Source organism: Pundamilia nyererei, unplaced genomic scaffold, assembly GCF_000239375.1.
Source record: "Pundamilia nyererei isolate P.nyererei 1_Seehausen unplaced genomic scaffold, PunNye1.0 scaffold00283, whole genome shotgun sequence".
NCBI lineage: Eukaryota > Metazoa > Chordata > Actinopteri > Cichliformes > Cichlidae > Pundamilia > Pundamilia nyererei.
The window spans coordinates 129,207-154,657 of record NW_005187684.1 but is presented as its reverse complement, the minus strand read 5'-3'; the positions used below and the strand labels follow the sequence as shown (position 1 = coordinate 154,657).

The 25,451-nt window shown below is 40.1% G+C and overlaps 1 protein-coding gene across 1 annotated transcript; it reads right to left on the bottom strand.

The window, feature by feature from the left end:
• Positions 1-1,460: 1,460 nt before the first annotated feature.
• mbtps1 (membrane-bound transcription factor peptidase, site 1) lies at positions 1,461-25,451 on the bottom strand. The gene is made up of 23 exons (XM_005750642.1): positions 25,275-25,451; positions 22,016-22,576; positions 19,742-20,005; positions 16,277-16,492; positions 16,001-16,111; positions 15,483-15,592; positions 15,271-15,387; positions 14,043-14,110; positions 13,514-13,616; positions 12,423-12,574; positions 10,479-10,640; positions 9,132-9,276; positions 8,776-8,964; positions 8,361-8,533; positions 8,161-8,276; positions 7,838-7,994; positions 6,341-6,465; positions 6,139-6,216; positions 5,869-6,009; positions 5,656-5,787; positions 4,691-4,817; positions 4,092-4,222; positions 1,461-2,032 (listed from the first exon to the last, which is right to left on the bottom strand). Exons 2-23 carry the CDS (start codon positions 22,242-22,244, stop codon positions 1,827-1,829), a joined length of 3,252 nt encoding a protein of 1,083 aa, XP_005750699.1. The 5' UTR covers positions 22,245-22,576; positions 25,275-25,451; the 3' UTR covers positions 1,461-1,826.

Here is a 25,451-nt window from a genome sequence, read left to right as displayed (position 1 = left end):
GCAAATGCATGATGCACAGCTGTAACCATTGTACCAGTGGTTACAGGTCCTACTGGGACCTACTGGTCCCAACAGGGAGCAGTGGACATTACATAAAAAAGGCAAAAAAATAAAATAAAATAAGTAAAACCACTAATGGAACCACCAAAAGGTTCAAAAAGGTTGTTCATGGAAGCAAAGAAAAGAAACAGCAGTTTGCACACTGCTGATTCTTTGCCTTTATCACATCTAAATATGGATATGTGCATGTATTTTTCCATTTGTTCCCCTGCTAATATAAATGTAAGACTTAAAAATGTTGTAATTGGTGAGCAAATCTGCACCTCACCTCAAAGAACTCTCTTTAAGGTGTCAGGAGTGCTGCTGAGTGCATGACAAGTTTATATGAAGCCTGACTACAGAGTGCTCAGCCATGTCTGATGAACTCCCTGGAGTGGTTGGGGTTAACAACTACAGATTTTTACATTTAAAAAAAATCTGCAAGTTTTGCATTTCAGAAGAGTTGGCTTAGTAGATGCTCCACTGTAGATCATATCTTAGAGACAAATTCCAGCTCTGAAAAAAGAAAGCAATGCAGAAGAGTCTTAAACCTGCATTCCTTATAATGGCCAGCCGGGAGCAACTGTTCTAGTTGCCTAATTTACAACCTCGGTAAACAGGTTCCTTTTTTTTTTCTTTAAATATACAACAGATGTTTATTTTGGACATGATGCTACCCATGTGAGTCATAACCTCGGGTAGGCTTTAGGGTGGGCCAACACTAATCGAAATTGCTAGCCCACGACTGCACAGGGTTCTCAGTTTCTTAGATCCACTTCGTAATCCTCGTCCTCTTATTCCAGGCCTCTTTTAGATAGTCTGCTGGCTCGGTGCTATATTGGCCAGTACTAGCATAAACACAACCTGTGACTGAACAGTCAACCGCCAAGCTGTATTGTGGGTAATTCTAAGAATGAAAAGTGTTTTTCCATTGACTGACATTGTGCAGTTTCATAGATCAAACTGCTCTAAAAAAAAAAAAAGAAGAAAAGAAATATGCATTATTGAAAAAGAAAAAAAAAAAAATCAGCAACTAATAAAATTATTAAAGTTAAAAGAAAGAATCGGGTCACTTTGATTATGCTTTTTAATTGATGAGATACAATTCTGTCAATGCTACTGTGCTGACCATGAGATCAGGAAGGATGTCATCAACAGAACGCCCAACCACAGTTCATTCATCATATAAAACCCAAAACAAAACATAAAAAGACTTCTTTTTAACAGATATGGGCAGGACTTATAAAACCATTGACAGAAAACTTAATCACCCTGTGGCTCTCATGCTGAAAGTATCAGCATCACTTCATGTGTCTGTGTGTGCGTTTCTGTTTGGATCTCCACTAACAGCTTTGTATTTGTACGTGTGTCTTGTATTTTAGTAAATGTGTTTGGGCTTGGCAAATTCAATAAATATAAAAGTCAAACACATTTCATTCATAAAGAAATGGGTCAAAGAAGAGAAACTGAAATGTGGACACTACGTCTGCAGGCATTGTTAGGACCATGTGTGTTTTATATCATGTGTAACACTGTTCAATGGTCCACAAATACATAAAAACACCCCCAGCAGCTTCGAACAGACAGGAGGCACAAAAAATGTTTCTGCTTCCAAAAAATTCCTGGAGCAGGTTCACGTCCGCCAGGCTTCAGTCTAAAGACAGGCATATGTCTGCCTCAGCAGTTCATTAAGACTCCATGTAATTCCAAAGCTCCATCAACACAAGTTTTCCTTTTAATAGCATCTCAGTTTTACAGGTAAACCCAGCTGCAGTTCAACAATGCAGCTAAACTGTGGGGTTCTTCCCACTCGTCTGCTGCTGCTGCTGCTGGAGGTACGTGGGCCGTTTGATGCGGGGTTTCCTGCGCTTGGGTTTGCTCTTGGACTTTGTCAGCTGGACCACAAAAAAGGAGAGGACGACCATCGCTCCCAGGAAGGCAAACACGGGGATGGTCTGGCCCACTTCTTGGTTGTAGCGGCCAGGCATTATTCCTAAAAGGAATAAGAGGGCAGAGGTCACCACCTTTATTCTCACTCATTATTGTTTAAATAAAATGTTAGGTGATGTTGAAGTGATGAATGATTGTTGTCTGTGGAAGCTCTTTGACTAAAAGTATTTTAAACATTAGAAATCTTAGTACCACATTAGTATACAGTACTGAAAAAAGGAAATAGGTACAGAACTACTGAAAAATGCAAATATAAAACTAGTACTGAAATAAAGAGTTTGTACAATTCTAGCAAGCCACCTTCATCCTTCAACATATCCTGAACTCTCTCAAACAACCTTTCCCATTTCTGTAAGTAGACTTCAGGAATTGTTCTCCAAGCTTCTTAAGGGACATTTAAAGCTCTTTTTCAGATGTTCGTTGCCTCAGCTCTCTGTGAAGATGATCTCACGGGCCCTGGGGAGGCCGACCCATGACTGATTGTGCTCCATTATGTCTTTTCTATTTAGGTATGTTTTTTTTTTTTTACTGATTTGGCAGTGTGTTTGGGACCACTGTCATGCTAAGTGATGATTGCAAAGGGGATCAAATTGACGGTACTTTTTCAGTACTTATTTTTAAGCTCCCCAATAACACTGGCTGAAAAGCAGCCTCGAAATATGACAGTCTCTCCACCGTGTTTTACAGAAGGCTGTAGTCTTTCCTGACTTCCTACTTGCATACTATTATTATCTGTTGTTGATTTTCAGCACAATTCTTGTGCAATTGGGTATATGTCAGCCTTTTCTCCTTGTTTCCCCATCCCTAAAAAGTTTTTTTGACAACTACCCTTCCATTGAGACCATTTCTGACGAGGCGTCGGCAAGCAGCAGATGGATCCACCAAAGGGCAAGATAATCAATTTCTTATGGACATGACTTTCAGGTACTGTTTTTCTGCTGTAGATGATCTAATAGGGCAGTAATTTATTTTGCTTTTTCCTCCACCAGCCAAACCATTTCATATCCACATTGTAAGTTACTATTGGACACTGCAAGCAACCCTGTAATGTATTTAACCCCTGTCATATGTCAGTCAACAGTATTTTTTTAATTTCCACTGGTATCCATGTCATTTGCTCACGTCAGTTGAGAGAAGTTTGCATCATTAACAGTTACTTCATCTGTCATTCTTACCAACATCTAAACTTCACTGAAATTTCTCATTCTCTAGTCTCAACATTCAGGATAAATTTCTTCTGTGTGAACACCCGTGATTACGTCACATCGCTTGTCTCAATGAATTAATGAAAATCATTACCAGCTGCTGGAAGAAAGACGTTATTCTCCAACTTTATTTGCTGGTCTCTGGACACTTGCTTTATTTCGCCTTTTGAGTCAAGCTTAATATTTAGTACCCTGAAGTGGATCTTCTGAGAAATTTATCTTTACATTGTTACAATCTGTGATGTGTGCTAGTTACATGCCAGACACAGTATAAAACCTTTGTGAAACAACAAGAAAAGGGCTGTAGCACTGCCCACGATGCTAAAAGAAAAGCCTTCCTTCTGCCAATGTAGATTCTAACGTTTCCTCATTTTTCAAAGCTCTCATCACATTTTACTAGACTCGTGTCTGAAGTCTTCTTTCTTTCCTGTTTCCTAATAATAGAAGCCACTGTTCATTATTTATTAGCCTGGAGTCCAACAGGATCAGGCAACTTTCAGCAGTTGTGTCAGAGCAATGCAGACACACCAGTCTAAATGCAAATCACGATGCACTAAATCAAGTTTTGACCTAACTGATGCTTTTCACAGGTATCTTAGTGCTAAAGGTGACGCTAGGTCTGCTGAACATCAAAGAGATGTTCAGTTCAAATAGCTCCGACTTTGGAAATTGTACTTTTTTTTTTCTTCTTTTTTTTTTAAACTGAGGACAGTCAGTGTGACCATGTATAGGGTGACTAGTCGTAAGAGTTGTACTTTTAAAACTGAAAGTGTTTTGTCTGTGTTTTAGGACAAGTCTCATGAATTAAAAATAAATAAATAAATGTATCCTTATGCGTTTCATTAATATTCTTTTCAAGATAAAAGTTGCATTTTAAAAATTTTGCTTATGTCTTACCTCCAGGGATGTCCCAGGCCCCGCTCTCTCCAGGTGACAGAGGCCTGACCTGGGGACGGTATGCCCTCACGTTAGGCAGAGCCACTTTGTCCAGGTCCACAGAGAGAAGCTTCTGGTGCTTCCATAGATTACTGGGAGCACAAAAAAAAACAAAAAAACAAAGGAGTTTGAGAAACTGAATCCAAACGCATGTCTGTGTTTTGCTTGCCTTCCTCATTCTTAAGTTCATATTTACACTTGTTCTATTTGGTGACAGGAAAGAGAGCAAATCCACGTTTGACTGTTCAAATGAGCTGCTTCAAAGCATCACTGTGACAGTTAAATCTGGCCCCCCACCCCCCGCTGGGCTCTTTCTGTATACAGTGATGTGAGGAGGAAAAATGATGAAAATGTTGACAGCAACATGCTCAGAAGGAAAACTAGACTGTGATATTCTCTAGACTATCTGAAAAACATGACAAGAAAGAATTCAGCATGAGCTAATGCAGCTGTCAAAATAAAATGAAATAAAATACAAAGAAAATAAAGTCTGAGTGACAAGTGAGCACTGGGACATGCAGTTTCATTGACCAGAGAATTTAGTTGCTTGAGGAACCTACCTGGGGGCTGTCTCATTGACTGGCTGAGGCTTTGCCCATGACAGATGGGGACAGGCCGGTAGTGGGCGGGGCTTCGGATCTCCGAGATGGGCCTCTAAAACCTTGGAGTACCGGTAGAGATGGTTCCCTAAAGGCAGTTGCAGAAAGAGAAAAAGCAGAGTACCAAAAACGTCAAGTAAAACATCTACTCATATTACAAATGTAGTGCGAGAGCCTTGAGGTTACTTGTAGAGCTTTGAAAATGTCCCAACGAGTCCTATTGTAAGACTGTTGATATAGCAAATGTGGGGGGGTTATCGTTAACTCAGTTTCTCTGGGTCTTTTCCTGTGTTGTAGTTGTGTGTCTTATTTTTAAAGAAATATTTACGTGTTACCATAGCGACCAGAGAGCATTAACGGGCAGAGAGGAGGATGTTACTCTCAATGTTGTTGGCGCATTTCAGGAGAACGCTGCTAATAAAGTTTCACAATTACACAGTGAATTCGCATTTATTATTATTTTTACAAAATACCACAGTTTTTGTCCTGGTCGTATCATTTTATTTTGTTGCATTTATCCGTCACACCTTAATGGCCAGTCCGTGAAAATATTTTCTAAAACGGTCCGTGGCGCAAAAAGATTTGGGGACCGCTGGCGTACCGTAAGTTACGACCAAGATCTGAAGCAGAAGTATAAATCATGTCTGAGATGTTTAAGGGTGAGGGTTTTCTGGTGTTATGAGATTATTTAACATGCAGTATAGTATTAAGGCACTAGAAATCTAAATTAAGTGATTTTAAATGGCGTAAGTCACGTAATTAAAATAAACTGTATGGTTCTTCTACTTATGTGACGTAGCTATCTGTCAAGACAATGTAGAGGTAAACCCAGAATCTACAACACATATGGCTAATGCTCAAGACGAGAAAAATTTAACAGAGTAGAAACCATCTCAGTATAGTATGCAGGCCTTGTCCCTCCTCACCTTCCAGTCTCTGTGGCAGTGGGTGCTCGGCACCTGTGGGAGGTGCCACTCTGCTGTGTGAATGGCTGAGGCTTGGCGGGGTCATACTGTAGGAAGTATACTGAAGCAGAGCATCTAGCAGCCAGAAGCAGTCTGTGAAATATACATTTAAATAATTAGCAAGTAAGTACATTTTTCTCTCTGTACCTGTGTAAAAACACGCAGAGGAGCTACCTTTCTGCCTGTGACTGTCATCTATACAGTTTGAATCTCCGTACAGAGCGATACGACCTCCCCCATCAGAAGGCGTTTGGTACAGTCCGAGGATGGGAACACCCTCCACCACTGCGGTCTCTTGCTTCAACACTTCCAGACCTGTGAAAACACACACACAGAGTGTTACATCTGAACTAAAGACACACAGATTAAAAAGTGGCCTGTCAGCTAGCATGGCTGTTGGCCAACATTAAACCAGGTTAAACACTCTTAAAGGGGTGCTGGCACCTTGGTCCTTTAGGTTCTTGGCAATCACTATTCCATCTTCTGGGAAACGAGCAATACTGCAGCCAGAGGCGTAGTACACTGAGTGAAAGAAAAAAGACAAAATAAGCTTTATCTTCAATAAAAAATTTAACAAATATATGAAATAAAATGTAATTTAAACAAATACATGTGTGAAAATTAAAAGTATGCTTTTATGTCTTACTGTCATGATCAGCTAAGGTGAAGTCCCCCTCGTACAGGCCGTCACTGAAAGCCATCCCCCACACTGAGATCAAGTCGTTCAGAGCTGGTATGTTAGCGCCCCCTGTGTCCGGCATCCACCACTGCCTAGAGGTTGCATAAAGAAAATCACACCACAATCATTAAATTAAGGCAAGAAAAAAAAATCCCACATGGTTATGAGAAGGTTAAACAAACTATATTTTCAACTTAACAAGCAGAGGACTGATCTAAGAAAATAAGAAGCCACATGAAAAAAAAAAAAACAACTTTGAGAACAATTAATCAAAAACCAGTTTAACTAAAATCTTCTCCAAGTTGCAAATATCTTTCATAAAATAATAGTAATGCTAAAAAAAATACTTTAAATATCAATACAGACAAAACTTTACATTGGCAGATTATTTCATAAAAACAAGAATTGCTTTTTAGGTTCCCTGTACAGTCTTCTGGGTTGTTTTGCCCAGAAAAGGCAGCTGTGAATGAAGCTCTCACATGAACCAATGCCATTCAATTAAAACTGAATTACTCAACATAATATTTGGAAGCCGCAAAGCCTATATTTAACGGAGTTAAAGACTTTTAATCCTGCGGATACTGAGTGACAGCTTGGGTAGGATATAACGGGAGTAGAAATCACTGGTGAGTAATTGTAATCTCTGCATGACGACTCAAGAAGTCGTATGATGTACAGACTGAGGATGCATGGATGCAGATTAAAAGAAACTCTGATACAGTACAGTACCCAACAGAATTTACCATGCAGTCATTATATGACATGAAGCAGCTGTTTAATCAGTGAAGTGTGCAGGTGGAACAGAAATAGAAAAAACATGCATAGAGATTCTCAAATGAGAGAAATCAGTCAGAGTGTAACTGACTGATGCAAAATATTTTTTCCGCACAAGTCATTCTATTAAGAGCAAAATTAATCCAAACCACTCTGCGCCAATTATCAGCCTTTTCTGCAATTATTAAGGGTGTAGAGCTGCTCTAGACTGATGCACTGCATCCCCTTACAAATGTTTTTCCATTAATTGTTTTCAAAAAGTTGACAGCAGTTTATGTCAAATGTATTAAAACATTTGATGTTTACAGAGGAATCTACCACTTTCTACAACTGATGATTTTTCCTCGCTGCTGTGAACTGGCACCATCCTGGTGAAGCACATTAACTGTATCTCATTTATCAGCATTCAAAAGCTCCCACATTTGTGTTTTTGCACAGAACAAGACATAAAACAAAACACTACATCAAAAGAATGAAATTTAAACTACCAGCAATGACTAACAATCATTTTTGTCATGTGCAAAATCGTGTTCACTGCCAGAAAATCCAACAAAATCACGTGTCAGGGATTCTGTTAAATTCACAGCTGAGCAACAAAAGTAAAAGCCGCGCATAAATTTATTTACAAAACAGAAGCCCGTATATATTCTCTTATCTCAATCATCACTGTCATACCACTGAGTTTAATACCTGGTGTTTTCGTCGTAGAACTTGACCTTCCTCATGACAGAAGTGTTGTACCAGTCGCTGAAGATAATGAGCGACAGACCGTTGTCGATGTCTCTCCTCAGCTTGGTGATCTCCTCAGGAAAATACTCCTCCTCGCTGTCTACCATCAAGAGTGTGCCTGAAGGGACACATGAGCAAATAATCCTTTAGTTTGTCATCTTTTTCTAAACCATAAACAATGAACACTCGGGGAGAAAAGCCTCTAACGACTGCCTGGAGCTCCATTGTTTGGGAGTAGAAACATTCTCATTTTGTTGTGCGATTTTTAGTCTCGGTGTTCGTACCATACTGACTGGCATCAAAGCACGTGATGGGAGCTCCCAGCACCTCAACAAAGTACCCCATACTTCTGAGGTGCTGGTACATGTCCCTGAAGTTAGTGTGGATGTGGTCCCCATTCCTGAAAACACAGAATACTAATCAAAAGCACATAAAAGGAAAACTAAAAAGATTCAGTGAAAAGACTTTATTTGAACACACGAACCAGTCTAATGGGTCGTTTTTCATGCGGAGGTTGTCGCGAGGAAAGTAGCCAGGAGGGTAGCGCAGGTTGTGGTACTGATCCCAAAGCACCCTCTTACTGCGTGGAGGCGTCGGCACGATCTTTACCTTGATGGGCAGTTTGACTGTGGAGGTCAATTCCCCTCCAACCTCCGACTGCAAAGAGTGAAAAAGATCAGGAAGGCCGATGAGTAATGTCTGTAGAGCAGTGATTAGTTATTAAAAAAAAAAAAAACTAATCTGAGATCATGTAAATAACTTCTATGTAATTACTAAATATACACTTGAAGTAACACATCTGGTAAAAGATACCTGAGCTCATATTAGTTTAAGAAAACAGACAAAGAGGTTGGCAACCGCTGCTCTAAAGCTACTTAGAAGACAGCACAGTGACTCACGTCGTTCTCTGCAGGTGATGCCACTGTGACCATCACATGACCTTGTGCAATCCCTTCCCATGATGCTGCTTTCTTGGCCACAGAGATGGACACAGCCAAGTATCCGGCCCACGGCCACAATACCGGTGAATATGAGATGGCCACATCGATGTTGTCGCCGTTCTGAGGAAGGTAAGGCTGCCAGATGGGCTAAACAGAAGGGAGAAACTTTTAAGTCGGCTTAGAAAACCATTAGATCATCGTGATGTCAAATCCTGGTGAGCTGTGATACAACTTTCCTTCACTTATTATGCTAAAGCACTTCAGCGCCATTTATTTACAGGAAATGCAAGCCTGTGTGGGGATTCTTTGCTTACTTTGTCCACAACTCTGCCGGTGACACCCATGCCGTTGAGAATAGTCACATTGACAATGGTGGGCATTCCTCCATAGTAGATGGGCTGAGAGCAATAAGGCCACATGTATGGGCACTCTGTTAAGTCGATGTAGCTGGGAGAAAGACTGGGAGGAGAAAAGCACAAATTCTAAACAAGGGTATACAAGAACTAGTTACTAAAACAAAATATTATAAAAGAATAAATTTTTAAAAAAAAGCACATTCCCAAAGACTGTATGTTTAATGTCACTGTCCCCCAGTACTTTTCTACAGAAAAACAGAAAGTTTGACTGGGGTCATGCCATGTTAGCTCAACTCCAGCAGACTAATTTGGATATTGGGATCCAATCATGGTGCAGAGAAAATTGAGGTGATGTCAGCCCTTATTAAATGTAAAAGCTAAATAATATATAAAGCATCTCAGATCAATTTGAGGCATGCTGGAAATTCTGCTGCTCAAAAATTAAGCCAATGCAAAAAAATAAAAATAAATAAAGATGCTTCAGTTATAAAAGAGAATAAATCCCCACAGACTCTAAAGTTAAAATGAACAACTTCAACAATGAAATTAGTGGTACAAAAAAAACCAACCAACCAACCAAAAAAACCCGTTCAATATACATTTAATATAGAACATTTTTTTAAAACACATCAACAGTCAACTAATATGTTTTTTTGTGTGGTACAGCCTATCCAAGAAATCTCTGCTCCAGTTTTGTTGAATGAAATTCGACTATTTCAAAATCCAGATGGCGACAGCCCAAATGATCATATTAGTGGAATGGACCTGACGCAGTCTGATATTTAATAACGGATCATTGTACGGGTTCAACTTCGGTCTGCAGAAGTGGAGTTTGAGACAGATTTGAGACAGTCCCCCTTGTGGGACTAATAAAGGAATATCAATATCAATATCAATAAAGGAAGACTCAGCCAAATATTGACCCACCTTTGACTATGAAAACTGAACTAGCAGCCTGTCTACCTCTGTCCTTCAGGACGGAGCAAGCTCCAAACTTTCAGGAGCCTCACTGCAAGCCAACTGCCAGTATTTGATACTCTGTAGACTGAATGTCAGTCATGCAGTTCTTCAAAAAGCGACTAAAATTCTGCCAGTGTGAGCCAGTCCTTTTCCTCCCAAGAGTGAAGGCTGTGACAACACTGGGTTGGCCTCCTTTAGTGTTATGTAATTGTTTTTCATACGCCTACAAGCGTGGGAAAATATTTATGTACACTAAAATGAAGCTGAACAGACTCCTTGTTGCTGTGTGTGAACGGGCTGTGAATCCATTAACTCCTCTTCGTCGGTGCTCATTTTTACATTTACCTGGCCTGAGGTCTGTAGCTGTTGAGGATCTGGTAGGCTCTGATCAGGTCTAGTTTCCCGTGGCCTTGTTCAAACATGTTGACCCCAGGCAGTCTACGAGCTGAGGCAATCAAAGCCTGCTTCATGGAGGCTGGGTTCACCAACTCCCGGTTGAGGACAGTGCTGCAGGACAGAAGAGGACAGGCTGTGTTTCTGTGAATCTGCTGGTGTCACATTCCTAAGCTTCAAATTCAGGACACTGCTGGAGGAGAGATGAGGGATGGGTTGGTGTGTGTAGCAGTGCGTCTGTCTTGTCTGGGAGAAAGGGAGGGATGACTGCTGTCAACAAGGGGAGGATGATGTTTGATTTCAGCAATATGAGCTCACAAATGGGTTCAGTTACACCTCAACAACACGAGGACACAGTGAAACGGGGACACATTTCACTGCTGGCTCATGTAGGATTACAAAACCATGGTTATTAAACCAGATTTCACTTCAGTATTATGTCCGTGTAACCTCTGATGTCAACCATCTCTAATGGCACATTTGCTTCTCAGTATCATCATTTCAGCTACAACAGACGAGCCTCAGAGAGCTCCACACATCATGTAAGAGTAATCACAGCATCTAATGACTGTCCTGGCACCAGAAGGCATGCATTCATGACTCGATTACCTGAGAACATTACTCCATATTTTTTTTTGTTTTTTTTCCCCCATACTGTAAAGAACCGAATGGCCTCCTCATTAACTAGCCAGCTTGATCTGTTCTTGATGAGAATACTCTGCATCTGTACCTGCTCTGTGCACGCTGACTTTTGCTGTTGCAAAAGACTTTCATTACACATACCTCTGTCTGCTCATATGGCATTATGACACTTTAGTCTTACACTACTAGTAACTTCTGGTGTCATCCTACGCTGATAAGAATCTCATTTAAACCTTCAGTACAAAAAAGGGGACGTTTTTAAATATCATCCATTTAGTTACAAGTGAGGGTTAAATTGGCTAATATGACTGACATGGACCTGTCTGCTAGGCCTCCAAAGTGACACTTGCCACCATGTTTGTGCTTTTTTAATTGATATAATATGTGGGAAGGCCCATCTCAGAAGTGCTTCTGTGTTGGTGAGTCTAATTCTAGTATTTATTAGCCTCTTATCTAGCGCAAATTAACAGGTAACCATATCTGTGCATTACTCCCATACAGTTTATGAATGTAATGTGACAAAGCTTGCCAGCTTAGCTGATAATTCAGCACTTCAGTCTCATACACATAATCTTAAATTTTTACTCAAAACCCCCCACAAAAAACAGCGTGGTAGCAACTAGCATTAACCACAAGACCTCGAAATGCTTTCAAAAACCAAGCCAAAGGTACTTTACAGTGTTCTTCAAAGAGTTACAAGATTGAAGGTGAATGTCTTGATGCATGCTCAATCATCCAGGAAAGTAAATACCAAAAGGTTGATTCTATTACACTACGTCCAGATGAACAGAATCAACCTTTTGAGATTGAAGGTGAAGCTTATATTATCGGACAATTTTGTTTTAATTTAACCTGCTGTGCTGCATGCTGCCTATTATGTCTCTACATATCATGTTAACTGTGCAGACTCTGACTGTGTGCACAGATGGATATGCAGGTGGTTAGTTCAGCTGGCACACTGTGCCTGATATAGATCCCTAATGCAGTTAGCAAAATAAGAGTAGCCATCTGGAATAACCAGACTAGAAAAAACTTTAATCTGAATCATTTTATCGTAAAAATTTGGGGTTTTTTTTAGCACTCTTCATCCCAATACAAGTTGTTTTGGGCAAGATTTCTCTGTTATCTTTAACATGTATGTCTTTAATTTAGGGGCTGTTATTAAGGCTAATAGAACTAAGAAAGTCAGATTAAGAAAGCCAGTAAAATACCTCAGGTTCATACAGTATAGCATAATGAGTTTATCAAACTCACCTGGCCAGGAGTGTGACAGCACCAGCCACCACAGGAGAAGCCACACTGGTGCCAGACAGAGAGCGGCATCCCTCCTTCATCCCTGAGCCCCTAACACCAGAACCGTAGGTGACGATATCAGGCTTCACTCTGCCATAACCCCCGGGCAGCTCCTGAACACAAATGGGAAACAGATGCAGAACATGGTTGGATGAAAAGCAGCTCAAAACTGCTGCAAGCCTGAGTAACTGGGGGAAGACACAGAAGAAAATATTCTCAATGGTCAGCCAATTCAAATATTTTGATCTTTCCACTTAACAATAGAGGTATCAGAGAGTACAAAAAAGTACACATATTGAGACAATCTGCTCATGCTGTATCAACACAGTTTTGAGGACAGCAACCTAAGCATAGCTAGTTTCCACTGTGCCTTTAGAGAGCTATGAAGTGCTCTTCCCTGCTCACTTACTGTATACATCTCACTCACACACCACCTGTTTGCTAGAGAGCGAGGCCTAAAGCTATAATTCTAAATTTGAAAGGGCTGTTTTTCATGAGCTTAAACTTATGTTTCAGTTTATGTCATTACGCCTACTCGTTGAAGTCAGCAAGGCAATTTAAAGCCAGTCTCTCAAAGCTCAACTACTGTTTAAAATATGAGCGTCAGCTTAGATTTTACATGCAATTACTATTATGAAAGTCAAACAACAGCAAAAAACAAACACTGAAGCAGAGACAGAAAGTAGGGGGGAAAAGCCTGTCATTTTGGGTGTTTTTGATTCATGCGGGAGTGAGAGCCTCGTTATGCTCGGCTGGCGCTGATAGAAGGGGCACAGAACATCACTGAATCGGTGAATGAAGTCTTAATCAGATCCTAAAGCAGATGTCTGCTTTGGCCTATGGCTGATAAAAAAAAAAAAAGAGAGTGTGTGTGAGAGAGAAAGAGACACTCTACAGTAAGTGGATGATGGGATGTGGATGAGGGATCAGAAGGTTACCACATGGTTGGCCAGCTCAAAAAGCAGAGGGCAGATCTCAGAAGTAGATGTCTGCCAAGATGACGGTGTGTGTCAGAGTGTGTATTCTAGCTGTATTTTCTTGCAGCAACTCACCCAGGTGGTCATGCCTCTCGAAGAAAACCTGGCAATGTTGTCCTCAAAGTCAATCCCCCCAACCCCGATCACATCCATCTGGTCTGCTGGGTTATTCAGGGTGCTGAGAAAGATCAGTTTAATTTAGTGTAAAATAAAATAAAATAAAAATTTAACTGACAGTTTCCAAAATGTAATATTAGGACTTGCTTTGCTTGTTTAGTGATTTTTATGTAGTGACAAAAGAAATGTTAAATAAGGTAATAAAAACTTGTTAGGGTAAGTAAGCATTTGCTTGCAATTAAACACAGACGAACAGGAACAGAAAAAGTCTTTTATAGTGACTATACTCCAATGTGAGGCAAGTATCTATTTACACTAATGGTGCTATGATGTGGAAAACGCTGGATTTCAGTGGAACCATGTGCACTTTTAACCACAACACTGGAGTAGAAGTGAAACTAAACTAAGACTCTTCTGCTCATCCCTGTTAATGCACACGATGAACCCTGTAAGCATGCGTGCTGCCGTTATAGCAATATTAGCATACCCATACAAAGGTCCATCGTTGCCAATGGCAGAAACCATGATCACTCTGTTGGCAGTCAGCTCCCAAACCTGCAGTCAAACATGCAAAGAGAAAAATGGAGTGTGTGAGGTTTAACAGCACATAACGCATAAGGTCAGATTGTATTTTGATAGCTGCTTTGATAATTTGGGAAGCCTCATCCTACACATGTTTATGGGAACATATTTATGTGCATTACTAAACTGTAGCTTATAAACTCTTATTGTGTGTGGCAGCTAACCTGTGAAGAAAAGCTACATACTGATCATTCATATCTCCTCATCGGGGCAAATTCTTATGAATGACTAATTAAATTACCGTGTTGTGCCATTTGCATAGTAAGTAACTTGTTATTGTGACTTGTCACAGACTGTTCCTACCATCAGGTCAAGATATTTAAGTGTAAAACATGTGAAATTGAGGAGCAATTTTTTGGACAAGTGTTGCTACTGAAATATGGGAAAAGAGTTTAGCACCTTCTCAAAAACAATCATCTTTTTCAAAGCAACTCAAAATGCAGGACAACACATAATCGTGCAAGTTAATCTGCCATCATAAACTCAGACTTTTGGCATGTTGCAAGTGATCTGTTATCAAGTCTGAGGTACCCAGATTACTAAAACAACTTTTAGAGAGCAGTGACCAGGGTTCATACTCAGACATGAAGCTGACAAGTTCAGGGGTGCATGTCTAAAAGGAGCTTTAATTAGTTAACATGAATGCACAGCAGAGGATGACTGATTGTTTAAAAGGTTTCAGAGACAGAGCTGTTTCCCATTATATTCAGTACATAATTCACATCTTGCCCTTTAATCAAGAAAGAGCGTTTGATCTTGTGACAACAAAACAGATGTTAGTCTATTCAGCACTTCTTGTGAAGGTTGACATATTGTTTTTGTAATTATCAGTGAGCACTGAAAACTTGAAAGAGCAGTCCCAATGTTGTCATGCATGCGTTTATGTGCCTGGTTTGACCCGTTTGAACTTACAGTTGACCTGGCTATTGCTCATTGGCTTATTAGAGCATTGTCAAACAGGTGTAACATAAAGGAAGAAAGACTGGGGACTATTTTTATATTTTGACAAATTTTAAACCATGTGGTCGCATTTTTGATCAACCTGGTTATTTTAGAGACAACTTTCCTGTGCTTTGCATTCTTATTTAATTAAGCAACTATGTTTCTAAGTTAAATCCCGAAGTGTGCATCACCTTATCAACAAAGGGGTGGTCCATGAAGTCAGGTCCTCCGATGCTGAGGTTCAGAACATCGATCTTCTTTAGGATGGCGTAGTTAAAAGCATCAAGGAACCACGAGGTGTACGAAACCTAGTACGTGGGGAGGGACAAATACATTTTATAGTATAAATGAATTTTACAGCAACGCACTCCAACACCAGCAGTGCATTGTATATTGTATGTACCTGGTTGTTGGTAAAAACTCTGAAAATGTGCAGCTCTGAGTCGGGAGCAAAACCCTGACACTCCCTCATACTAGCTATCACTCCTGCTACGAATGTACCATGGCCCAGACCTGAAAAACAGGATAAGCAGTTTATAATAATCTTTCTTTGTCTCTTCCACAGACAGAAAGTTTGTGACTTTTAATATTACATTATTTGAAAAAATAAAATGCAGTCCATTACTTATTGTAAATGCAGTGACATTACTATTAACCATTAGCACAGATGAATGAATCATTGCCATTATTAATCACCAAGCTCTCCTAAAGCCACTCTAGGAGCAAGTCTGGCAATTTGGCAGCATTCTTTAAACACCTCCAGGCACTTATGACTTGTTAAAAATTATGTACAACATTTGTTGACTTCGCACCATTAAAAAGGCCTAAAAGGTTGTTTTTTTCCCCCTGGAAATTACACTTTTACAACCACCTTTGCTTCGCTGTTATGTGAAATTCACCATAATATTTATTGATCCTCACCATCATCCAGTGTCTTCTCATTAGTCCAGTTGGTCCTTTCTTTAACATTCTTAAAATGTGGATGCTTCTCACTCAGGCCTGTATCAAACACTGCCACCTTAACACCAGAACCTGCACACACAAAAGAGATTTAAACAACTTTATTTAATTGCTTCGTTGACCTATATGATTTCTGAAATAAAGTTTAAAAGCAATACTTAAAAGATCCTTCATTTTATGATATTTTGTAGCAGATGCGCGTAAAAGCAGAGACTCAGTCAGTGGGCCCTTTCTTACCGGTGTGTCCCATCTGCCAGAGTACATCTGCCTGCAGGATCTGGGCGACGTGGCGGGGAATGGCCCGCAGCAGACGTCTGCTGGAGTGCCGTCCAGTAGCGTGCCAGAAACCCGAGCCGAGTGAGAGGCTGGTTCGTCTGAAAGGGCGGGATGATTGCCACGACTGCCATTTTTGGGTCCCACGGGTGGCATTGCAGGGTGCAGCAGGTTCAGGTGCTGTTGGGACAGAACACAATTGAGACAAACTATCATTCACTCTGCTGTAAAGCCACATTAGGACAAGAATTGAGGCCTCCCTTCATTAAAACACCCCGTCACTGCCATCGCCTTCAGCCCCCCCACTGCAGACAGCACAGTCAGGCTTATCATGTTCTGATGCTTCATTGGAAGTAATTTCTTTACATCTGGCTTCAATCCCCCTTTCTTCTTACATCTATTAGCTGAGAGGCTGATCACAGCAGCCTAATTTAAGCCAATCTTTTCGCAATGTGAATCACATGGACAAAACCAATTATCAGTGGGTCATCAGGATGCATGAGCAGTGCCCTGCAGGGCTTTTTATGCCTGTGAAGTAGAAGAGTACAGAGTTGATTTCTTTTTTTTCTTATCTTTTCTTTTTAATGAATTATTTCAGTAGGTTTCACGGATTCAAACTGTGAGTTAGAGAAATGTGCACTTTTATTTAATAAGACCAGGTTTTTTTTTTTTCCTTTTTAAAGAGTCGTTCTCTCAGTCAGGAGCTGCTACATTTTCATTAAACTACACAAAACCACTTTTCTGAAATAAATGTTTAAAATTATTACCGTTTTACTGGGTAGCCTCACCTAAAAACAACCAGTGGTGATCTGAGGGGTGCACCATGAAGCAAAATAAATGGCTTTGTGAGCTATGCTGATCTGATAGTCACAGTTTTTCTGTGTCCTGAAGGTGGTTTAGCTAAATCACAGTAATAAGTAAGGCTATGTTTCCAGTTTATAGTTAGTTTAGAAATCTTAGAAATTAACAGCAGCATCAAGATCAAGGCGGTTTTCTGCAGAAAGTTGATAATCATACCCAACAATACCCGTCAACTCCAACTGGGGTTTTAGGTTTTGTTGAACCAGCTTAGGCAAGGAAAGCCTGGCTGTGTCAAAGACTAAAGTATACCCCTCAGGCCTTTTGCGTTACTGTGTCATTTTTCTGGTTTAACGGGTGCTTTTAATACAGACTAACATTACAATGCAAAAATCACACAGTGTAGTCCAACAATTCTCATCTCCTTTCAAGGAAGTGATCTCTTTCCACCAACCCACATCCGAACAGCCTTTAACTTTGTCCAGTGTTTTTGACACAATCAATTTTTTTTTTTTAAGTTAACAATGACTTTGCCTTGGTCCATTGTGCAGGAGCACTGTGAGAGCGAGGGAATACATATGGAGAGACAGTGAGAGAGGAGCTGCAAACTTTAGCACGATTACACCGAGATGTAATTTTTTATGTTTTATGTTTATGTTTCACGTCATCAAACTGTATCGATATTATGAAAATAGATTAGGATTTATCCATTCCTACAGCCCATTCAGTTAAAAGCCACATTTAACCACAGAGGCTGTATTCTATACATTTTAAGCACTTTATTTGTCTCATTCAATTTAGAATCACCAGTTAACTTCACATGCACCAGCAACTGCAAGACTTTTTTTGGTTTTTCTTTTTGATTTGAGGCAAATACTTTCCAATAATTATCTCATTTAACAGTCTTGAATTTTATGCTTGCATATGGCATACAGTTATTGATTGTATTTAGTTAATTTTTTGCCTGTCCCATCAAGCTCCTGATCAGTTTTAACATGTGATAACAACGCTTTACTGCTTCCCAGATGACTCCGTTTTAATTTTGATTAACATATTCCTCAAACAGCTGCATGCCTTTTTACTTTATCAAACTTTATTTGCAGCTGAAAGTACCTTTCATCTTTCACACATGTTTGTGCTTCACAGATGACTGAAAAAGATGCTAAAGATAACTGAATTTGGGTTTCTAGTAGGGCGGGGCCATAGCATACCGTTCACGGTAATACCGGTATAATGTTGGGCAACGATAAGAAAAAGAAATATTGCGATAGAATATGGGTAAAACGCGCATGTGCAGTGCCTTTGTTTTCATACGCACATGGCGGAAAAAGCATGGCGGCGATGGAGAATGAGAAGGGCGAAAGCGGATCGTTGAATGAAACGGATGAACCAGAATTGTTTTGTAAAAATGCTGCAACTTCAGTGTGGAACTGGTTTAGCTTTTGTCCGTCAGATACACAACAAAGCACAATTTCTGGTAGAGCATGCTAGCGGGCCGTCGTTATTACCGTGTTTTTTGGAAAATACGGCACACTTAAAATCAGCCTTTGATTTTTCTGAAAATCAACAGTGCCCCTTATAATCCCGTGCGCCTTATGTATGAATTCTGGTTGTGTTTACTGACCTCGAAACGATTTTATGTACACGGCGCTTGAAAACCTGTCAAATGTTTTAGTACGACTTTGCTGAGCTACGAACCCGCACCGCTTGATGGATTGTCGGAGCATTACGGCTATTGTAGGCAGGAGCCTCGCGAAGTGATACGTGCTGCACTTCAACATAATATTACCGTATTGTGTGTGTGTGTATAACCTCTTTTTAAGTTTTGTGGATATTATACATGGTTATGCTGAGGATATGTCGGCCAATTTCCACTGGAAATGCCTTTTAGTCACACTGTCAGCGAGGAATTTGCTTTTGCACTGTTAAATTTTTATATAACTTTAATGCACATAAAAACAGCTGCTTGTTCAAGTGAAAATACATTCATTGGGTTTTTTGCACTAATTAAGTTGTGGTAAAGTAATTTGTCTAGTGTCAATTATATCGTCAGTTCTATCGTTATCGCAAATTTTCAAATGTATATCGTGATAAATAGTTTTGGTCATATCGCCCTGCTCTAGTTTCCTTGATATCTAAAACTGTAATTGCCACTAGTTGACCATTTTCAATAATAAGAAGCTGCACTACAAGGTCGCTCCATACTGAAGCGTCTGTTTATGCAGCCTGGGGGCACACTCAAGTCTTTCATCCAGTGCCAGGCTCAGGGCGTGCAGGCAAGCCCCACCACACTGACTCACCTACTGCCTCAAATGGTGAACAAACAGACTTTCTCTGTTCTTCCTCCCAACACACACACACACACACACACACACACACACCACACACACACACACAGAAAGAGTCCAGTTTCTACACCCTGAAATTGGCCTGCACTTCAAATAAAGATATCAAATCCTGTTTAGCACCACTAAAACAGTGGAGGTAGAAAAGCATCCCATGACTGAACAAACAAAGAGACATTCTGTGAAATTCAGCAGCTAAACAGCTTTCTGTATCAGTACAGACGTGCCAACCTTAGAAACACTGATCCCTTTTCCCCACACAGTAACACCATATTGGCAGACTTACAGGGAATGTATTTGAGCGTGCGGAATACTTTTCGCTGCGGCGTCACCCTCTTGATGTAAGGGTGGTCCTCCAAGGTCAGCAGGCTCCTGGGGGAAGCTTGCCGGATGTGGAGCAGTTCAAAGTCGCTCGGGAAGTCCGAAGCTGGGTTTTCTCTTGGAACAATGTGCCACTCCAGTGCACCATCCCCAGCACCTTGCAAGGCTCTGCTGATGTACAGGCTGCGAGCTTTGGCTGAGAAATACCCTGTAAATGCTACTATGTACTCTGTAGAGAGAGAAGACAATACTGTAAAGAACAGATCCACAACTAGGAAGCGTACATTCAGGAGAGAGACATCTTTTTAGACCACCTATCCATGGAGCGGTGTGAAAACCAATACAAATACAACCTTTCCACTGTGAACAAACACTACATTAAGACATTAGTGGCAAAGCAAACATATATCTTGTTAGTTAATATGAATAATTTGGTCAGAAATGAACAGTTGATTAAGAAATACATTAAAAGCACTCTCTGCTTTCTAAGTGGTCTGACAAAAAATGGTTTCAAATTTCAATGTTTATGTGCACCACAATTTTAGAAGGACAAAGGATATCAAGTGGCACAAAATACAATATCTGGATTATGTAACTACACAGTTACTGATCCATTTGTGCTTTAAGAAAATTGAATGGATGAGGTTGCAACAAAGGAATGAAGGACATGAATGGATGCAATTCATGCTCATACATGCCACAAACTGACTTTTGAAATTATTGTGAAAAACGCGTGCGATAACTTCTTTGTTGTGTTTTCTCTACTCTATTATTAGTCTTATTACAAAAAACAAGGGATGGTCCACTATTGAATAAGAAATTGAATTGAAACGGTTAGATTTAAATCTTAGCAATGGCTGCAAAATAAAGTTGTAGTGTTTTCTCTAGCCAGCTTCCCGATGGACTCAAGTGAGTAATTAAAAGTAAGCATGAAAGCTCTGTCCGTATAGAAGATTACTTTACACTTCATTACTTTCCCCAAAAAAAACAGATAATATCACTTGCAATCCCAAATATGAAGCCACACTATCAGAAGTGGGTAGCTAGCTTGACTTCACCAAAAGTGTAGGGCTGTGCAATATGACAAAATCAAAACATCTATCGTTTCATTTAGCTATTGTTTGTCCATGCAAAATACAGTGTCTGGATGGCCACCATGCAAGCACAGAGAATACCAGCATGGCCAGTGAAGATGAGGCAGAACCAAGTAGCTCCAAACAAAAGGACCAGTCAAATCAAATCGAGGACCTAAACGAGGGGCTACCTCTGTAGCATGGATATGGTTTGGTTATGAAAAGTCTGACATGGACCAGAAAACTATACTATGCAAATTATGCCGCAACCACGGACTTAAACACAACAAACCTCTTCTACCACCTACGCAAGAGTCAGGTGAAAGTGTATGAAGAGCGTTTACAGATGAAAGAAGATATGATGTGACTCCTGAAGGAGAGCCGTCAGCTGCTCAAAATAAACCTTAGACTCAAACGTTAGAACAGGCTTTTCCCCGCAGCACACCATGCAATAAATACTCGCAAAGAAAATGGCGGCCGTTACAGCTTATATCTAAAAATATATTGTTTCATGCATCGTTCAACACTCGTCTCCAGGTACACGGACGCCCAGCTTAAAACACTTCACACACGTCGAGTTGCCCGAAGTTCACTGAATTACAGAAAATGCACCATTTTGTGACACATATCGTTATCCGGATGAGATTTTGGTCATATCTCACAGCCCTAGTCTTGTGCTACGAAGACTTCAGGAGATATAAATCTTCTCTCTAATACTCAACAAGAAGGGTAAAAAGCCCCTTTCATTAATGAGTACAAACTATTCCACTTGACTCTACTGTGTAAGACAGTTCTGTGATTTTCCACATGTATCAAAGACTTCATCCAGCTAACAAGCACATCTTAAAACAGAGTTCTTCGCATCCATGACTGAGCCACATCATTTCACTGACATGTTGACATGCGTCTTCACTATGAAAAACACTGCACATTCACTTATCTTATTTCTAGGAACAGCTGCAGAGACTAATAATAGCAATTTTTTTCACATCCCTTAAAGCAAAATGTATGAAAATAATGAAGAAACATGTCACTGAGTGCAATGGAGTGACTTAGAGATGTCATTTTAATAGGCTTTGGATACACCTACCATACTTGTTTTAAACACTGTATTCCCCATCTGATAAAATTACATTGAAACCACATCATCAAGAATAATTTCTTACCATGTTCCACCACTTTGGTGGAGAACTCCAGTTTGAGGGTTAACTGGGAACAGTTTGTGACAGACTGTGAGGAGAGGGCATCTATTTTGGGGGTGTGGTCTGAAGTAGATTCGGCTCCTCCCTCCCCATCCATCCCCACCACAGGCAGGAAGCCTGCAATCAGCCCCAAAAGCATGGACACCCATGCAGAAAGGAGGAGCATTTTGAGTTGTGAAGTAGTGTTAACCATTAGTTTGACTGAGCTCTTTGTAACTGTGGGAACAGCCAACCGGCTGGTTAAGAGTCAGCAGGTGTTGGAACAGAGCATTTCAGGTCCACAGTTCCACAAATGAGTCCATAATGCAAGTGACCTGAGCAGCTAGATTAATTTCTTTCTGCGTTTTCTCTCCATGGTGGCGGTCCAGGGTGGCGGTTCAGCAGCACTGTCCGAGTAGGAACAAAGATGCCATGTTGATAACTGGGAGAAGTGGACAATTATCCAGAGCTGTGGATGTTTGGGAGGAGAGCTGGAGCAGTGAAACGGAAAGTGCTGCTGGATTTCTTCTACAATCTCTTGTTTTTCTGTGTAAGACAAGGAGGGGAAAAAACAAAAGCAGTAGGTCAGACAAAAGATTGTCACATTTAAATAAAATTACAACACAAAACAACTAGAAGGTACTCAGAACAACTTGAAAACTTCCCATTAGACCAGCAGTAATAATACCAGCTACTGAGATTAATAGTGAATTGATTTTGTGGCCCTGCAGACATATGTAATCATATGCCTATTACTTTCACAGCTGTGGCTGTTTAACAAGCTGCATTTGATGGCAGAAATCCAAGACTTAAAACTGTGCACATGAACACTGTCAACATACTAACAACAACACTAGAAACCTTAAAATTTAAGATTGTCACCTGATTAACTCATCTTAATTTACATGTGGTGATGTGTTAGTTATACATGGAAACACAGCCTTTAAACAGAAAAAAAGTTTAAAGCAGTGCAGCAATGTCTGCCAACAAATATGCAATCCAGATATGACAATAGCTACATGTGCTGAATCTATTCAGTTGCTCTTGATCTTTTTCTGTGTATAAATGTAAATATTCAATGCAAATCCTGCAAGTCCTGTGTTTTTTTAATCATTTATTTTTCTACTTCTACCATACCAGCGTTTAATAAAACGAACACATCATGCAGTGCTCAGAGAAAGGAGTGTTTAACCTGCTGTGTGCAAAGGGGAAGGAAGGGAGGTGTTCTATGTAACTACAATGGGGGCATAAACGCCTGTTCATTATTTAGCCACTCGTGAAGAGTTTGAGGCAAATGTGCAGCTATGAACAATATGTGGTGAGCCTGTCAGGGATGGTTCTATTGTCGGACTGTAATTAATATTAAATACTCCTATCACAAGAGAAAGACATGTTAAAACCTCCAAACCACATTTCTAAAAAATTTATGAAGCTGTCAGCTTGCATACCACAAGTTGGTTGGACTTTCTAAAAAAAAGAAAGTTGACAAAAGTAGATTTGCACGAGTGTGTAGTGTAAACAAGTGTGAATTATATTCACATTCATGGTGCACTTGTGGTGGCGATACCCAATTATCCTTACCTTTAAGTATCAACTCACTTAAGCATAACTTAAACCATCTGCTTCTCCTGGCGACACACACACTTCTCTATAAAGACCACTTATAAGCATTACTCTGTCTCACTGGTGAATGAACACAGCTCATAGACTGTCAATGCACTGCTGTAATTAGAATTCATATGAATGTTATTTTGACAAATAATCCACCTAAACACATCCACTGCTCCTCAGCAGCAGCTGCCACCCCAAATAGGAAAATGTTTCCCTAAAAAACTCAGAAAATGCTCAGGAATGATTTTAAAACAACAAATAAAGCTGTGATTATAGTGACATTAAAGATATATGGGAATTTGTTCACTGTGTGACAACATGCAAACTTGTACAAGAAGCCTGCAACTTTTTTAAAGTTCACTTTAAGTACCATCTTGCTCATAATATCTATGAAGTTGGTCAATGATCGGAGTGCAGGGAGTGAATTGTTATACTAGGTCAAGCATACAATAAATATGGTTCTTTTTAACCTAGACATTCCTATGTGATCCCAGGAGGATGCAAAATTATAATTACAGTCAACCCAGATTTAGTTTCCTATAATTTATATTGTAAAAGAGATAAACACATCCCACTGTTATCTTTACTTTCATCATCTGTGTGCAGTTACACAAAACCATACAAGTACTTCTGATATGGTTGTACACATGTGTTGGGGGTGTAAATAAAAGTCTGCGGCTGGTCTACTCTCACAGGAGGAGGGCCAGTCACTAGTTCCGGCTCAGGGCAGGAACTCTACATGTAGGAGACAACATAAACGTTGAACCTACCCTAAACGACTACTGGTTTAGATGCAGCGCTGTAAAAATAGTCCCACCACTGGTTAGGGCTGGGCTGTAAAAGCCAAGCTGGGACCACTTGTGTCAACATGACATCAAGCCACAAAAAATGGCATCGAGCCTCCAGACACAGATTAGTAGGTAGAGCGCACCCCCACCCCAATTAGTGTAAAGATAAGAAATACACAGCAGTGTTATAAGTTAGTGATATTTAGTGTAAACCAGGCAAGATACTGAAAACAGTTGTGGGAGTTTTGGAGGTTACCTGCAGCAGTTGTTTGGATAGGAATGTAAATACCTTGAGATCCCAACGTTGAGGTAAAGATTCATTTTGCAATATGTAGAGATCCATGAACTAACCAAACACGCTCTAAAATCCAGAGTATACAGTAGACAGTACACAATAGCTGCAGTGTCTGCGGGATTAAGCTATAATTTCTCGACCTTACGTTAAATAGCATTTTACTCTATTTTTTCTATCGCGACACTACATTTACATTAATACACTACTGTAATCCTACATTAATAAAACTTAAAACACAAGCAATTTTGTTAACTAGGCCATAAACAAAGTAAAGCTGTATCCCACGACTGTATCATAATAAATACAGCAAGCATCAGCAGACATATACTGTAGGCGGAATATCTCCAAGAAGGACAATCATTTTACGGGCAGTAATTTAACGTAAAGGAACGGGTAAACATTCCGCTATCTGAAACTGTTTTCTGTAAACAAGAAAACATGCTAATAGATTTTTTCAGACCAAGCGGTCTATCACATGTAAATCGCTAGCTAGCTAGCTTGGTGTTATTATGCAGCGCCAGCTGGTAGCTTGTCTGATAAATATACTCACACAACACAGTTAAATCCCAGGCTTCACATTTATCTGGTGGTCCGTGTCGTTTGATGTCCTTGTGTTGATGTCTCGACGTCTACTCGCTTGTTAATTTTACGTCCCCTCGAACAAAAGCTAGCTGCAAACTCACTACAGCCGCAGACCACTGACGTCTGGCTTTCACGGGATGCCAGA